General features: G+C 42.2%; 1 protein-coding gene across 1 annotated transcript; it reads right to left on the bottom strand.

Annotated features, from left to right (window-relative positions):
• Positions 1–1,758: 1,758 nt before the first annotated feature.
• LOC141107286 (traB domain-containing protein-like) lies at positions 1,759–3,714 on the bottom strand. The gene is given in 1 exon segment (XM_073597979.1): positions 1,759–3,714. A coding segment is annotated over 1 exon segment (1,086 nt). The 5' UTR covers positions 3,686–3,714; the 3' UTR covers positions 1,759–2,599.
• Between the last annotated feature and the right edge of the window lie 14,649 nt (positions 3,715–18,363).

Raw genomic sequence — 18,363 nt, 5'->3', positions numbered from 1 at the left:
ACCTGCTGATAAAAGGACCAGATCCTGACCACAGCACCTCTGTTATGACTTTTGAGAATGAACTGCTCCACAGAGTTTGCAGATACAAAGGTCAATCAGGGATTATTTTAAAGCTAAAGTTTAGTCAAAAAAATTTTTTTTCGCTATAGCCAACTTAATTGACCTGTAATGAAGTATTCCCCACATTGTAAAGGCTGCTGTTTCATATATATATATCTTCTCTGTAGAGTGCCCAGTCCCCTTCCTGACTCTGAACTTCCAATACAGTGGGAAGTAATAGCTTGGGGTCTTCCGGCTGAGCTGCATTCAAGACATTCCAGTTGAGAACCCTACCTCTTCCTCTAATCTCTGATAGGGGAAAAGAACACTGACATTCCATGTAAACATACCACCCAACTTTTTGAAGAAATAGAATACTGGATAGCCGCACTCCAAAAAAGTTCACCTTTATTAAAAAATGGATATCAAAGCATCACAGGGCAAGCCGTCCTCGCCAGGAGAAGGCAGTGATTATTGCTAGCGGCTTTAGCAGCCACTAGCAATAATTGCAGGTAAAACCCAGCATGCTGGTTGTACACAAGTTGATCGAGTGATCAGCCTACACATACATGGTTCGAATCTTGGCCGGTTCAGCAGGAACCACCCAAGATGCGAACCGGTATGTGTATGGCTTGCCTTAAACTTTTTTTTTTTTTTTTTTTTTCCTTTTCTTCCTTTCCCTTTCCAGGATAATGGCATTTTAATGGGATTTATTCTTGCACACACTTTCAGCAAAGTCCACATATGTTAAATTCTACTGTTACTCTTGGGAAGGGATCCAAGCAAGTATAGAGGGTAACTCTGCTATGCTATTGACATTCAGAGCATTTACAATTTCTATGAACTACAGGTTGGCTTCATTTACAAAGTTAGGTTAGGAACCTTGTGCAAAAGTTTGAAGAACCCAAATCAAGAATAAAAAATTAGATTGTAAAATAAAAAAAAAAAAAAAAAAAATGAACACACCAAAGTACCTATATCATTCAGCAAATGGGCTTACTCAAGCAGCCACCAAAAAGAATACAATAACCCACTGCTATCATGCATGTACCTCTATTTAAAAGAGGTAATCATAGACTTAAAAAAAGATAAGATATGCAGTTGAAAAAACTAAAAGTAAATAAAACGTATTAATGTGCTATAGTAGTGCTGCTCTGTGTTTGTGCGTTGTAGATAGATTTTGCCTAACTTCAATTCTACCATAGACTGTCTATTAAAAAAAAAAAGTGATTTGGTAGTGCATGTGTCCTACTGATTTAGCTAAAGTGTAAGTTTTAAAGGACATCTATATTAAAGCAAAAAGAGCAATCAAATGTACATCAGACCTGTTTTTATCCAAACCGGTGCTCCTCTACAAGAGTAAGTGTGCCTTCATGTTAAACTATCAACTACTCAAAAATAATTTAGTTTAAGCTGTATGTGTCCACTAATAGAGACATACTTGTGTTCAAATAAAGTATTAATAGCAGGACAGAAGAGCCTTATTTCCTCTAAACCAATAAGGTGGTGCAAAATATTCATCATACAAAGTTGTGTGTGCTGGGTAAAGTACAGAAGGCAAAAGAAAATACATGGAAAAAAAAATAATCTAAAAACAAGGGTGTTACAGCAAATGGGTTAGGAAGGTGAATGTGACAAAGTGATAAGCTGTGATTTCATATACAAACCAAAAACATAATGCACATTGAAATGCCAGGATTCTATAACAGTGAGAACTACTGTTTATTTATTATACGTCTTCTTTTTAGTTTGTGTACATCAGATGGCAGCTACTGCAGGTTCTGAAGAAACCATACTCTGCCTGTGACAATAGGGGTTTCCAATGAACACAGGCTATTCCAGTAGAGTGGATAATGTAACTATAGAAGCCATTGTAAAATATTGTGGGGAAGGAGATGCCTCAATGTAAATCATTCACTAAAGGTAACCCATGACAAAATGTGTAACTCGTGACAAAACCTAAGTTTTTAATAGGGTTGGAAAGGGTTTGGACCTCTCTCCTGCCCCTTTTTTTTTTTTTTTAAATTGTGTGTGCCTGTTGGAGAGATTTCACCTCACCTTTCTATCTTGATGGCCAACATCAGTAGGGCAGGAAGTGAAGGACGTGTGATAAATAATGACCGCATCTAACCCTTCCCTACTTTATCTAAAACTTAAGAATGCCTGGCGTTACCATTTAACAAAAGCCACAGTACTTGAAATGGACTATATGTATGAGAAATACCTGGATGCATGATTTGACTGCTGGCTGTTTATTCAGTCTGTACACCTTGTGTTGCCTGTATCCAGGTTTAAGAATGAACATTTATCAAAGTGTCTAAGAGAAATGTCTGTTGCCTACACCGACCAATCTGATTACTCCAGTTCAGCTTAGAAAATTCTATTAGGGACACACTTCTTCAGACACTTGGATAAATGAGATTTAGAAAAGTCAGCAGTTTACAAGAGCCACTTCAAACAGGTATTTCACAGACAGGTTCTAGACAGCCACATGTGACCAGTAATGAATAAAGTTATAGTTAACAAATAGCTCTGTAGTATATAAATAAGATGGTTCAATTTACAAATCCCACATTCTCATTTGGTTCAGTCTTTGAAGGCAATACTCTGTGGCTGGCACTGAAAGGATAAATCGGATAGTTCTTCTACTTACACAAAAACCACCATAACTTACTAGTCCAAAAAATGTTACTTTTGCAGCTAAAGTAATAATTCTACTCAGTTTTGAAGGAGGAGGCACACTCATGATTTCTTGAATATTTACATCAGTACTCCAGTTCTTCTCTATACCAGGTACATGACCCATCCCAACCACTTCAACAACAATAGTTGGTATGCTTTTTTGAGGCTCATTCTCAGAGGCACGAGGTAGTTCTGTTTTTTTAGCTGCTTGCTTCAGCATGTAGGTTAGATAAATATCTCTCTCCGAGACTATGGTGCGATGGAGGTCAGGAAATTCACCAATCATTTCTGCCATCATCTGTTCTAATAAATCCTTCTGCTTACATTTCTTCACATCATCTTCACTTATTGGGTCAGACAAGGAGCACAGGCCCCAGGCAAGCTTCACCTTTTGCCAGAATGAAAGTGCAGCAATCGCTCTCTTGAATGTTACAGGAATAGGTCTATCTCCAAGGTGAAATTTGCAAAAAGGCACTTTGCTGGCCTCTTTGAAGGCCTCTCTGAACTCACCACCTGGGGCCATTCCCAGTTGTTCTGTGATGTGTGCAGACACTTTTAATAAGAGAATTTGCATGAGACCGGACATAACTCCATTCTGTTTAATAGCTTGGTGAAGCTTCTCAAAATTAATTTCTTTGGCTTCTTTCAATCATGTCTCTTCATCCATCTTCAGCATAGATACTCTATATTGGCACAGCTCAACCACAACCACATCAGGCTGTAATTCCTGAATGGTCTTTACCACATCTTGCTTGCTGCTGTCACTAAAGTGAGCAGTGCCTACAATGTACACTTTACTTCCATCCTCTGTGCCAAGTTCTGTCACAGTTTCTGGAAGTGATGGACATTTCTGTCTTTTCTTCATTTTCATCTCCCACAGAATCCTAAAAGCATCAGCATCCGAGATGTGTGGGGATTCAGAAGAATCAGCCAGTCCATCCTCTGATGCACCAGATTCTGCCATTGGTTGTGTACCAACCTCCTGTGGTCAGCCTTCCTGCATTATAGAATTAGTTCCAGGAGAAAAAACTGTACGTAGAGGCACAGGGGGGATGGTGTCTTGCCGAGAAAGTTCCCTCGGCGGATAAGTTCTCCCCCCTGTACTGCGCTGGCGCAGCGCCTGCGAAGTACGGACTACTGTCAGCCGCCGGAGATAGCCGAAGCTCAAGCGCTTCAATCAGCTGTACATGGCGCCTGCGCCCTAGGTCCAGGTTCCTTCCCCAACATCCAAGTAGACCTAGAGGGGGAATCTAAAAGAGCCGAGCGAAGCGAGGCCGTGCCCTAAGGGTGGCGGGCAAAGCGAGCAGGCGCCGTGTACAGCTGATTTTCAGCTATTCCGCTTCGGCTATTTCCGCCGGATCCTACTGCGCAGGCGCAGCGCCTGCGCAGTAGAGGGGGGAACTTAGCCGCCGAGCGGAACTTTCTCGGCAGAACAACAGGAAGATTTGGGACTGCCAGCTACCCTCTTCCGCTATGAGTGTGGGCGAGCTGGGAGCAGGCACTCAGCTGAAACTAGAGCACGGTACAACATGCTGCACTAGTCATCTGTCCGAAGGGAAGCCAGCAGCTCTCTGGGCCTTGCCTTAAACTTTTGTTTTTTAAGATTTTCTAAATGTTTGCAAGGTCAGAGACAAGAAAAGATTCTCTACACCAGATAACTGGCTGTGATACACAGTTTATGACCCTCTGTAAGGAAATCCAACAAGCAGATAAACCTTTTCAAGCAATACCAATTTTTTTAACTTTCGGATATTCTATTTGTGGCTTGTTACATGTATGACATAAAATGTAATACAATTCATACTACATTAACGGCTCTTCCCTTAGAAGGAAGTGAGAAAATTATATTCCCCCGTATTTAGAGATTTTCGTAGATCCACTATATATACAGTATATAGTGGATTTAGAAGTTGTGTAAATATTAAGTTAGGTACTTGTGCATTTTGTACTATAACACACTGCTGCCATCTAGTGTTTATAATACAGAATGCAACACAGAGGTCCGTTCTGCAAGAAAGTTCTCCATTAAAAAAGACCGCTACAAATACAGAACCACAGCTATCAACAGTCTGGGGAGCCCAAGAGAGAAACTTCAGGTATCAAAATTACAGGGCAAAAGATACAGCTTTATACATTCAATAATCCTATATGTAAATACAGATTGGCAGAGGATGTAATTCTATGCATGCTCTTCAGGTGCACAAAGGGAAAACTACAAAACATAAATGTTTAAGAGTTGAGAGTTTATTTAGAAACAGCTGTAATGCTCAAAGAACAAAATCCCATGACTGTTTTAAAGTTGCAACATTAAAAACAAATATCTGAGCATGTGCCATGGAGACATCACTACTGTATGGTTATATTAGTGTTTGAAAACAATGCAATGATTTCCATGATGAACATAATACAAAACATGCAATTAAAGTCTTAAGCCAAGACTGGAAATAATAGGGAATGGTTAAAAACCCTTTCTTTTTTTTTTTACATTTTTGTCCTACTGAGATTTTCCTACCCTGCTAACAAAACAGAAAATATAAGGAGATTTCTGCAAAGTGAAGGAAATGTCTTATGTCATAACACCTGAAGACATCAGATGAAGGCTGACGAAATGGCGTTATTTCCGGTCAGCTGGAACGCAGGTGGAGCTCTAACTGGAGATTCCTATACAATACGTGCTGATCCTTGTCTTCTTTGCTGTAAGTGCAATACAACCTTATTTTTAACCCTTTGCTGACCAGCGCACAAAAATATACATTGGCACAACTGGGCAAATGGGCGTACAGGTATGTCCCCTTTAAATCTCGGCATTGTGGGCGCGCGCGCGCCCGCCATGTACTCCGTCAGTGTGCCCGTGGGACCCGTGGACTCAATGTTTGCCAGGGGCCCGCGATCGTGTCACGGAGCCGCAGAAGATGTAAACAAGGCATTTCCCTGTTCTGCCTAGTGACATGACAGAGAGCTACTGCTCCCTGTCATCAGGAGCAGTGATCTCTGTCATGTTCTAGTGAGATAATCCCCCCTACAGTTAAAATCACTCCCTAGGACACATTTAAGCCCTTGATCGCCCCCTAGTGTTTAACCCCTTCCCAGCCAGTGTCATTTACACAGTAATCAGTGCATTTTTATGGCACTGATCGCTGTATAAATGACAATGGTCCCAAAATAGTATCAAAAGTGTCTGATGTGTCCACCATAATTTTGCAGTCATGATAAAAATCGCAGATCGCTGCCATTACTAATAAAAAAAATAAATAAATAAAAATGCCATAAATCTATCCCCTATTTTGTAGACTCTATAACTTGCGCAAACCAATCAATAAATGCTTATTGCGATTTTTTTTACCAAAAATATGTAGAAGAATACATATTGGCCTTTTTTATATATTTTTTGAGGATATTTATTATAGTAAAAAGTAAAAAATATTGCTTTTTCAAAATTGTCGCTCTTTTTTTGTTTATAGCGCAAAAAATAAAAACCGCAGAGGTGATCAAATACCACCAAAAGAAAGCTCTATTTGTGGGAAAAAAATGTTTGGGTGCAACATCGCATGACCACGCAATTGTCAGTTAAAGCAACGCAGTTTTGTATCGCAAAAAGTGCTCTGGTCAGGAAGGGGGTAAATCCTTCTGGGGCTGAATTGGTTAAATAAATGATTTGAATTACTGCACCATGAGAGTGTTCCTTCCTCTCCCTCTCTATATGACAAAACTGGAGCTTTGAATATGCTATCTATATAAATATTAAATGGATGACAGCTGTGGTTTGGATTCATTCCTGTGACCTCATGTATGACATCTTGGATTTTCCCATATGCCTAATTTGAGTCTGGTGAGTCCAATGTGTGCATGCATGCGGGTGGAGAGGATCCTTTTCGATACTTACTGAGGACGTTGTTCGCGTGTGGGATTTATACATGGACTTAGATACAATTTATCTCATAATAGTTAAAAAGGTACATTTACTTACATAAGTTCATACATAATAACATCAATAGCAAAAGCAGAAGAAAGGGGGACTGAGGGGTTTGGCTGTAATTGAGCAAGTATGCTTCTAAAAGAGAGACAGCTAATGCCGCGTACACATGACCGGACTTTCTGGCAGACGGTCTTCCCAACTGACTTCCGGCGGACTTACGACGGACTTTCCGAATGAACGGACTTGCCTACACAGGATCGGACTTTCTGGCAGACTAGGTCCCCGGTCTTCCCGACTGACTTTTGACGGAGTTACGGCGGACTTCCGAATGAACGGACTCGCCCACACATGGACTAAAGTCATTTTGAATGTGTAGAGGTATGACAGGACTAGAAAAGGAAGTCAATCTCGCCGCTTTAATCGGCGAGATTAATACCTTGTGATCCCCGTCGCGGTGCATACCAGGCCCTCAGGTCTGGTATGGATTTTAAGGGGAACCCCCTACGCCAAAAAAAACAGTGTGGGGGTCCCCCCAAAATCCATACCAGACCCTTATCCGAGCACGCAGCCCGGCCAGTCAGGAAAGGGGGTGGGGACGAGCGAGCGCCCCCCCCCTCCTGAACCGTACCAGGCTGCATGCCCTCAACATGGGGGGGTGGGTGCTTTGGGGAAGGGGGGCACCCTGCGGCCCCCCCACCCCAAAGCACCTTGTCCCCATGTTAATGAGGACAAGGGCCTCTTCCCGACAACCCTGGCCGTTGGTTGTTGGGGTCTGCGGGCGGGGGGCTTATCAGAATCCTGGAGCCCCCTTTAATAAGGGGACCCCCAGATCCTGGCCCCAACGCCCTATGTGAATGAGTACGGGGTACATCGTACCCCTACCCATTCACCTGGGGAAAAAAGTGTCAATAAAAAACACACTACACAGGTTTTTAAAGTAGTTTATTAGACAGCTCCAGGGGTCTTCTTCCGTCTTCGGGGGGTCTCTTCTGACTTCTCTGCTCTCTCCGGCTTCTTCTTCCAGTGTCCGGTTCTTCTCCCGCTCTCCGGCCTCTTCTCCACTCTCCAGTTCTTCTCCCGTTCTCTGGTTCTTCTGCCGGGCTCCTCTGCTATCTTCTGCTCTTTTGCCGCTCTCTTGCTAGCGGTGGCCCGGTCTTCTCCGCAGTCTTCTTCCCTCTTCTCTTCTTCCGATGTTGACACATACTTTAAAAACCTGTGTAGTGTGTTTTTTATTGACACTTTTTTCCCCAGGTGAATGGGTAGGGGTACTATGTACCCCATACTCATTCACATAGGGCAGGGGGACCGGGATCTGGGGGCCCCCTTATTAAAGGGGGCTCCTGGATTCCGATAAGCCCCCCCGCCCGCAGACCCCGACAACCAATGGCCAGGGTTGTCGGGAAGAGGCCCCTGTCCTCATCAACATGGGGACAAGGTGCTTTGGGGTGGGGGGGGCCGCAGGGCGCCCCCCTTCCCCAAAGCACCCACCCCCCCCATGTTGAGGGCATGCAGCCTGGTACGGTTCGGGGGGGGGCACTCACTCATCCCCACCCCCTTTCCTGATCGGCCGGGCTGTGTGCTCGGATAAGGGTCTGGTATGGATTCTGGGGGGGACCCCCATGCTGTTTAAAAACGGCATGGGGGTTCCCCTTAAAATCCATACCAGACGACATTGTCGCCTCTTTCTCGTGCTCGCTGCAATAGGAAAATGTGTTTTTCCTATTGCAGCGAGCGTGAGATTATACCCTGTCGCCGAGAACCAGCGCAATAGGATCGCGCTGGAAAAATTCTCGCGGGCAGGTGCTGTTGCTGCCCTTGCGTCGTATTTGGTCCGTCGGACCAGCATACAGAGGAACGGGCTTCCTGATAGGAACTGGGTCCGGCGGAGTTCCGGCGGAAAGATTTGAAACATGTTTCAAATCTAAAGTCCGGCGGATTTTCGACCGAAAAGGTAGGTTGGAAGTCAGAAGAAGCCCACACATGGTCGGATTGTCCGACGGATTCGGTCCGTCGGACCAGTCCGTTTGAAAAGTCTGCTCGTGTGTACAGGGCATTAGAGTCATGTAGGTCTACTGTCCTCCATAAATGAGACATCTAGGAGTCAAAGGATTGGTTTACCAAATATTGAAATTTGGCTTGCCAATATCAACAACCTATAACAAAAGACTCACTTTTGTAAAGTTAAATGCACATATAAACACCTGTGTGCATTTCAACTCTCATTCAGAGGGAAGGAAACAGTCCAAGAACTTGTTTTTACTGTTTTTTTGGGGAAAACAACTTGGATAGGGTATGAGATTTATGGGATGCCTAATTTGACTTGAAGAACAATGATGAGGACAACTTTATTCTCTATGTAATCCAGAAAAATTAACACTTGACTGTATTCCCTCCAGAGCAGCAACAGTCTCTATGACCTTGGCAAAGAAATCCCCTTTATGGGAGCTCTGTGTCCCAAAATTAGAATTTTAGCGAAATCTCCACTTGCTGGAGCTCTATATCCCTTTTTCTTGAAAATACCAGCTCACCTGGCTGCTTAGTGAAATGTCCCAGGACAGGGGATTGGATCACAGCTTGTTAGCACAGTCCCAAAAAAGCTTGCTAATACATCCAGCGACTTTAACCCTTTTTGGCCCTGGGGATGTAGAGGTGCTAACACCCTGGAAATTCTGCTGCCTCAGAAAAGACGACTGTTCAGGCCTCCTGCTGTACAGGTCCTTCTTTGCAAGCCAGGGTGTCTTCCAGCTGAGATCATGGTATAGTAGAGACCCGACAAAGTGATAAGGGCCACAAGTACTAAGATGTTGGCGGAATTCAGTCCCTTAAGACATATAGAAACCTAAAAAGAATTTTGCCCATGGGACTTAAATGAGAACCGAAAACCCATTTAATAAATTTTCCTGAAATTCACAAAATCCGAAAATCTGATAATTCAAAGATTTGGAAATTCGGAAATTGGAAAATTCGAAAGAGCGAAAATCCGAAAATAAGAACGAAAATCCGAAAATTAGAAAACCCGAAAACTAGAAAATCTTTAATAATAACTAACTAACTAATAATAACTATTACTAACTATTAAGTTATAGGTATTGGAATTTCCTTTCAAATTTGGCTGAAAGTAAGGAATACGAATTTATCTGAAGTTACGAATTATCCGAAAGAACGAATGCCGCATCTAAACAAATGTAACGTAATTAATCAATAATAAATAATAATAATAAAAACTTTTTATTATTATTATTTATTATTATCAATTCGTTACGTTCCATTCTTTTAGATGCAGCATTCGTTATTTTGGATAACTCATAACTTCGAATAAATTCGTATTCATTACGTTCACTAACAGCCAAATTTGAAAGGATATTCCAATAACTAAAATTTAATAGTTAGTTATTATTAGTTAGTTCGTTATTATTTCAGAGTTTTGAATTTCGTATTAATGAATTTTTGGATTTTCTTTCTTATTTTCGAATTTCTGAATTTCCAAATTTTCGGCTTTTCTCATTTTTGGATTTAGGAATTTTAAAAATTGCAGAATTTTCGAATTTCTGAATCTTCAAATTTCCGAATTTATTCGAAATAACAAATTTGGATCATAAAGAATGACCCAAATAATGGAAAAAAGAAAAGAATGAAGCCAAAACAAACTAATCCTCAGGTATGCAGATCAGGACCTCCTGGCCTCCTCCCACTAGCTTCTAGAAACTTCTCTAAGCTTCCAGAACTAGGGGGAGGTGCCAGAGTCCTGCCCTGTAGAGGCCTCCAGCTGACCTACAGCATACCATAAGTCCCGACGTCTCTGCAAATAAAGGCTAAGTCCCGGAGCAGAACCCAGTAACGGAACAAGTTCTGGCACATGTTACATAGTTACATAGTTGGTGAGGTTGAAAAAAGACACAAGTCCATCAAGTCCAACCTATGTGTGTGATTGTATATCAGTATTACATTGTATATCCCTTTATGATGCGGTCGTTTAGGTGCTTATCTAATAGTTTCTTGAAACTATCAATGCCCCCCGCTGAGACCACCGCCTGTGGAAGGGAATTCCACATCCTTGCCGCTTTTACAGTAAAGAACCCTCTACGTAGTTTAAGGTTAAACCTCTTTTCTTCTAATTTTAGTGAGTGGCCACGAGTCTTGTTAAACTCCCTTCTGCGAAAAGTTTTATCCCTATTGTGGGGTCACCAGTATGGTATTTGTATATTGAAATCATATCCTCTTATCATTTTATCTCTGGAGTTGATCCCCTTTTTAATGCATGTCAATATTCTGTTTGCTTTGTTAGCAGCAGCCTGGCATTACATGCCATTGCTGAGCCTATCATCTACTAGGACCCCCAGGTCTTTTTCCATCCTAGATTCCCCCAGAGGTTCTCCCCCAGTGTATAGATTGCATTCATATTTTTGCCACCCAAATGCATTATTTTACATTTTTCTACATTGAACCTCATTTGCCATGTAGTTACCCACCCCATTAATTTGTTCAGGTCTTTTTGCAAGGTTTCCACATCCTGCGGAGAAGTTATTGCCCTGCTTAGCTTAGTATCGCCCGCAAATACAAAGATTGAACTGTTTACCCCATCCTGCAGGTCGTTTATGAACAAATTAAATAGGATTGGTCCCAGCACAGTACCCTGGGGGACCCCACTACCCACCCCTGACCATTCCGAGTACTCCCCATTTATCACCACCCTCTGAAGTCGCCCTTGTAGCCAGTTTTCAGTCCATGATGTACTCACCCCCTATGATCCATGCCAATGGACCTTATTTTGTACAGTAAATGTTTATGGGGAACTGTGCCAAATGCTTTTGCAAAATCCAGATACACCACGTCTATGGGCCTTCCTTTATCTAAATGGCAACTCACCTCCTCATAGAAGGTTAATAGATTGGTTTGGCAAGAATGATTCTTCATGAATCCATGCTGATTACTGCTAATGATACCGTTCTCATTACTAAAATCTCGTATATAGTCCCTTATCATCCCCTCCAAGAGCTTGCATACTATTAATGTTAGGCTAACTGGTCTGTAATTCCCAGGGGTGTATTTTGGGCCCTTTTTAAATATTTTAAATTGGTGCTACATTGACTTTTCTCCAATCAGCTGATTCCATTCCAGTCAGTGAATCCAGGGACTAGCTCAGCAGGAGTGCACAAGCCGCCTGCACCAGTAAAATCTGCTCGCAGCTTGTGCTGTATGTCTGGGGTCCCGCATGGCAGCACATCTCTATTAGCACCATCTCTCACGGCCACTTGCCTCTTGCACACTGCAGAGCGGCTGAACCCGCCTCCTCCTTCTCCAGGTCTGTGATGTCTTCCTGTACCCAGACAGGTGGAGGAGGAAGGAGGAGGGACAGGGCTCTGCATATGCCACGCTGATCTGAGGTCTGTGATAATCATTCTGCTTGTACTGATAGGCTGCACTGGTGGCCATTGATCAAGAGTCACTGATGAGGCTGTACTGATATGCGGAATTGATGGGCAATGATATGTGGCACTAATGGGCACTGATAGCTGGCATTGATGAGGAGGCACTGATTGGGGGCACTGATTGGGAGCACTGATGGGCATTGATGAGGCGGCACTGGTAGGCACTGATAAAGAGGCACTGATGAGGCTGCGCTGATATGTGGCATTAATGTGCACAAACAAGGTCCATAAAGACATGGATTAGTGAGTTTGGGGTGGAGGAACTTGACTGGCCTGCACAGAGTCCTGACCTCAACCTGATAGAACACCTTTGGGATGAATTAGAGCGGAGGCTGCAAGCCAGGCCTTCTCGTCCACATCAGTCCCTGACCTCATAAATGCGCTTCTGGGAGAATGGTCAAACATTCCCATAGACACACTCCTAAACCTTGTGGACAGCCTTCCCAGAAGAGTTGAAGCTGTTATAGCTGTAAAGGGTGGGCCAAATCAGTATTGAACCCTACGGACTAAGACTGGGATGCCGTTAAAGTTCATGTGTGTGTAAAGGCAGGTGTCACAATACTTTTGGTAGTATATATATATATATATATATATATATATATATATATATATATATATATATATATATATATATATATACACTGTATATAAACCAACCAAACAAGGACCTACCTAGACAAACTGTATGTTCAGTTAGCTAGGCCTACACGTTACTAAGTGTAGCGCTACCCCTGTAAGGGCTGCTGGTGAATGTGGTCATCTCTCACCTAGCACAGCCAGGCACACTAATTTTTAGTCACTCAGAGACAAGAAGCAGCCCTTGGAGCTTTGTTTGTTTTGGTTTATTAAGGGAATTGAACTTGGATGGAGAAGGGTGCATATGGGATGCTCATTTGATTAATAAAACTCTGTAGGGGCTTGAAATATATACACTCCAGTATATTCATTCTCTCCTCTTCTACTTCCAGCACACACTTGCATGCAGACTATCACTCCCAGTACCAGCTAGCACAGGTTTCAGACTCAGCACAATCTCAGCTGGGTCTGGCTGAATGCCCCTTGCAGGCATGAACCGTGGGCCCTTATGGTGTAGAAAAAATGGAAGTCTTGGTGCTAGCTGTCCTATATGTGGCTACTGCTCCCAGTACCACCTCTTCATGCACTGCCAGCTCTCCTGGCTGCAGCTGCACCTTTTCACTGCCAATGCCACCACAGTCCTCCTGGCTCTGCACCCATCCCAGACTGCTCCATCCCAGTCCTCTTAGGCGTGCCTCCCAGTCCCCCGACTGTGTGTCACTCACAAGCCCTCCTGGCTGTTCCTGTTCCTCCTGGAGACTTGCCTGGCAGTGTTCTCCCGCTGTCCTCTCCTTGCTCCAAGTGCCTCCTGGACAGGACACCTCCATGAGTTTTAAGAAGGTCCCGTCCACACCGAGCCCAGGCCCAAAGTCACTTCTCCCTAGACTGGGGAGCTACCTCAAAGGCCACGACAGCCTAACCCTCCATCTCCAGTTCCACCCAAACTCTCTTTCCCAGCTGGGCTGACCCAGAATATTTGAGGGGGCCTTCTCCCTGCCAACCCAAGTTGGGGATTGGTCAGGGCCCTCAGAATACTCCAGGCAGCTCCAACTTACTTCCCCTCCCATTTTTCTAGAAGGTTCCAGTACATTCTAGAAATAGGGAGGAGGTCTCAGTGATGCTGCCTATGAGTCATCCAGCTCTACCTGGATATCTGCCTAACCCAGAAAAACACAGACAGGCTTGGGCTGCAAGCCAAGTCTGCACAAATTTACCTACTCTAAACCAGTTTTTCTCAACCTTTTTTTCAGTCAAGGTACTCTTTACAAATTATGGACAATCTCGAGGCACCTTTTAAAAATTATGGACAGCCTCAAGACACCCCATTCTAAAATGTAAAAACTAGTCTTATAGTTTTAGATAATGTAACAAGATCCACACAAGTGGGACACCCAACGTTAAAGGTGAATTATTCGTCCAAGGCAAATACACTTTCGCAAACTGGTTCTGACTGGTATTCCAACATTTTTCTTCTCCATCACTCAGTTAATGTGACCCCAAAGCTGATGGAGAAGGGCAGGGATGGGTCAAACAAGGATGCTATGCAGGGGACTGACATCCTCCATATCAACTGATGGTGCCATTGGTCGTTAGGATGCCGGCAGCTAGAAGGTTGTAATGGTTCACAATAAAAACCTGTAGCTTTGTGTAACTAAAAGGCAGCCTTCATCCATACGTCAGCTTATATAAAAATTTTGGGCAATTTTTAGGCATTTTGCCAAGGCACCCCTGAATAAAACTCAAGGCACCCTGGTTGAAAAAGGCTGCTCTAAACACACACAAAAAAACATTCTACACTTCTATCACTAGAGAGTGCTACATAAGCTTTTGATAGATCAGACTTCAATGTGTGGCCAGCGTAATATCTCTTCTACATAGATTTATAAAAGAAATATAAGATTTCTTAAAGGTTGTTAGCCCTGAGTAAAAAGATGAAGTAGGAATGTGCTCTTTTAAAAACTCATGTTAAAAATCTCTCTCTCTTTCTAATATTTGATAATGTTTATGTTCTTCATTGGTCTCCCCTTATTGTGCTATGAAGTTGATATAGTGTGCTCCTATATATTACAATTTGCTACCATATTAAAGTGGAACTAAACCCATGGATTTAACTGTTTCCCAAACGACAAGGCATGCTGTGATTGAGAACTGTTACAGTTGCTTGTGCTCCCTGTCAGTCACGCCATTAAATGGCTGGTGTCATAACTGATTACAACAGCGACCGCAGATCAAACGCAGATGACAGCTTCCTTGGCTGTAAAGGATAGGAGGGCTTAGTTCCGCTTTAAGGCTTAGCTGAAATGCAATAATGCTGCAATATGTTTTAAATAGCTTTAAACTTTTGTCAGTACAGTAAATACAAAGAAACTCTGTCATCTTAAAAAAACAAAAACTGTTCCTATTCAGAATGAAGCCACCAACAAAATCATCATTCAACACAGATACAGGTATGTTAGACACCCAGTTCCCTGATGACTACTGTGGTGACATCCATCAACCCCTATAGGATACAGTATTGACAATGGAGCCTTCAAACAGTACAACAGCACATGGCAAGGGCACAGGCATTCAACACAGAACTCAGTATCAGAAGTAAGTATTACCAGTCTTTTTTTGAAGGTTATTTTGTATTTTGTTTTTAGACAGATAGAGCTTAGAGCTTTCTTTTGGTGGTAGTTAATCACCACTGGGTTTTTTTTATTTTTTTCTAAAAAAAAAATGACCTAAAAAAAAAAAAAAAAAAAAAAACCCTTGCTTTTCGGTTCTGTTTTACAATTTTGCAAATAAGTAATTTTTCTTCTTCACTGATGTGCCCCGATGAGGCTGCACTGATTGGCACTGATAGGCTGCATTGCTGGGCATTGATGAGGCTGCATTGATGGGCATTGATGAGTCTGCACTGATGAGGCTGCCTTGATGGGCACAGATGAGGCTGGACTGATGAGGTGGCACTGATGGCCACTGATAAGCTGCACTGGTGAGGCTGCACTGATAAGGTGGCACTGATGGGCACTAATAAGGCTACACTAATAGGGCTGCACTGAGAATCAGGGAACTGATGATCAGTACCCTGATTATCAGTGTAAATGTCTTCTGTAACTGGAAAGCCGGTTATCGGCTTTCCTGTTCTCAGGCACTGACAGACTCACTATTCCTCCAAGTGACACCAATGATGGGGTACTATTCCTCCCACTGACACCAATGATGGGGCACTATTCCTCCCACTGACACCAATGATAAGGCATTATTCCTATCATGAATACCGTTATTGTGCACAATTACTCCTCCTACTGACCACCCTTTAAGTCTGAAGGACAGTAAACTGGCCCTTTGTTTAAAAAGTTTGGAGACCCCTGCTATAGCAGATTGTTGGCTGGGTGGGAAGGTGTGAAGAATGCTTGTTAGGTTTTCTAATCATTAGTGGGGGTCAAACTGACATTCATTTTTGACTGCAGTGATGAGCAAATTCGAAGAAGCAGGATGGAAATATATACTCGAACGAACAAATTTCTATTAGTGAATGTGGTTTTCATTCAGGAAATGATGTTCATTCCAAAGATGATTGTTTGTAGCAAATTACATTTTGAATGATATTAATCAAATCAACAAATGTTCCAAATTTAGGACTGATGTTTGCGCTAATATTCGTAAGAACGTTTGTTGAAAAATCTACTATGGCCAGCCTAACTTGTACTAGAGCTGTGCCAGATGTGCAGAATGTATCGAATTTTTTTTACAATGATTCCAAAAACACTCTACTGAGAAAATACCAAATCAAATCTTTATTTGAAGGACCCAAGTGCGGCACGCGTACATAAAGCAGGTATATGCTGACATGGATTTTACATTCATGGCATAAAACAAGTAAAAATTCGCGCTGAACTGAAAAAAGCAAGCGGCCAGCAAAGTTCGTAGATAACAAACAAAAAGTCACATGCATAAAAATTATTGCGGCGCTGAAAAGTTCAAAAATGAAATTGAAGAGTGGGAGGAATCCAATCACCAAATATATTGTGCAGATGTAGAAAGATTCACTCGTCACCACGTGGTAATGTAGTCTGCTTACCAGAAGGTGTTAAGGATTAGGCATAGATGATAAATTCTCAATAGCATCCAGCAAATCCAGCCCACTGGAACCCCTCATCAGACCACAACATCCGTGGGATTTCCTTCACATATAAACATCTCCCAATGGTCACTTCAGAATTAGGCATTCAGGCATGTAGTCATCATATATCCGAGAAAAGAAAATGAAGGACCCATAGTGAAGCCCGTAATGATAGATAAAAAAACTTTTATTATAGTAACTTACAGTTGAAGCTTAAAACAGCATGCATCAATGATAGGAACAAACGGCTGCAGCAATCAGCGTACGGATGTCAACCTGCCTGACATGTTTCATCGTAACAGATGTCTTCAGAGGCATGGCTACAGCTACAACCGCACGCTATATATATGGTATGGTTAGTGGGTGGATCAGAGGGGATATAATCAAACTCATCACTAACAGCTGGGTAGGATGTGTGTCTTGTGCAGAGTGCCCTGGTGCTAACAGGATAAACCTGGTTAGCAACTGATGACAGCACACGGCCAATCAGAAAAAACAGAGGATAGGAAGAAAAAGAGGATGGCAACAGATGACTCAGTGCCACCTCATTGGTTAACCTATCTCTCAGTGAACAGAAAAAATTGAAAAATGCCAGATAAGCATGAACAGGTGACGAGGAAGAGCGCCGGCTGTGCGGTCCGGCTCAGGGACATGAAAAAGGCTAAAAATGTATTTTTGATTGATCAGACAAAAACCTGATATCATATAACTCAATATACACAATAAAAAATGGAAGAGAATTAACACCCGCACAGATAAGCTATGGGATTAACGCCTGTCATGCAGTATAGATCAAAGGCATAGAATAAAACGCTAGACTTTGTATAACAAATCAGTGCCTGCATGGGATAAAAACACTAACCTATGTATAACAAACCAGCGACTCACATGCAACTAAGCAATAGACATTGTGAATGCGATTAATCGCACACACTTCAATAAACATACATGCATGCAATATACATCAATATATGTGTTAAAATCAATACAGATGATTGTAAACATCATTTAAAAATATTGTTTTTAAAAAATATTGTTTTAAAAAACTGACCTAGACCCAAGATTTGCAAATAAAGGAGAAAAAACAAAAAATAAATAGAATGAATAAAAGAGTGTATTGATGCTAACTGTTATTAATGAAGCTATTAACATCCCACTCTACGTTTAACCCATATGGCGTATAGCATTTGAGGGTGTGTATCCATCGCGTTTCCAACCTCGAGATTTCTCTCTTGGTGTAACTACCTCTCCAATGGGGTGTGAAACGATCAATGGCGGTAATCAGAGTCCCTACTGGATTTCTGTTATGACATTCTAAATAGTGACGTGAGACCGTGTGCTTAGGAAAACCTTTCTTTATGTTTTTTATATGTTCCTTTATTCGCACATTCATGGCTCTCATAGTGCGGCCTACATACTGTAGACCGCATGGACAAGTCAATAAGTACACAACATTTTTTGAGGTGCAGGTGATGAAAGTATCTATATCATAGACCTTTGTGGTGGAGTTAGATTTAAATTGACAAGTTTTCCTATTTTTATCGCCATTTATGCGACACACTTTACATTTGCGACATGGGAAAAAACCTTTTGAGTTCTGAAAAAAGGAGACC

The sequence above is a fragment of the Aquarana catesbeiana genome, linkage group LG09, assembly GCF_042186555.1.
Source record: "Aquarana catesbeiana isolate 2022-GZ linkage group LG09, ASM4218655v1, whole genome shotgun sequence".
Lineage (NCBI taxonomy): Eukaryota > Metazoa > Chordata > Amphibia > Anura > Ranidae > Aquarana > Aquarana catesbeiana.
Note: the sequence above shows the minus strand (reverse complement) of the source record. Positions and strands in the feature narration are given on the sequence as shown.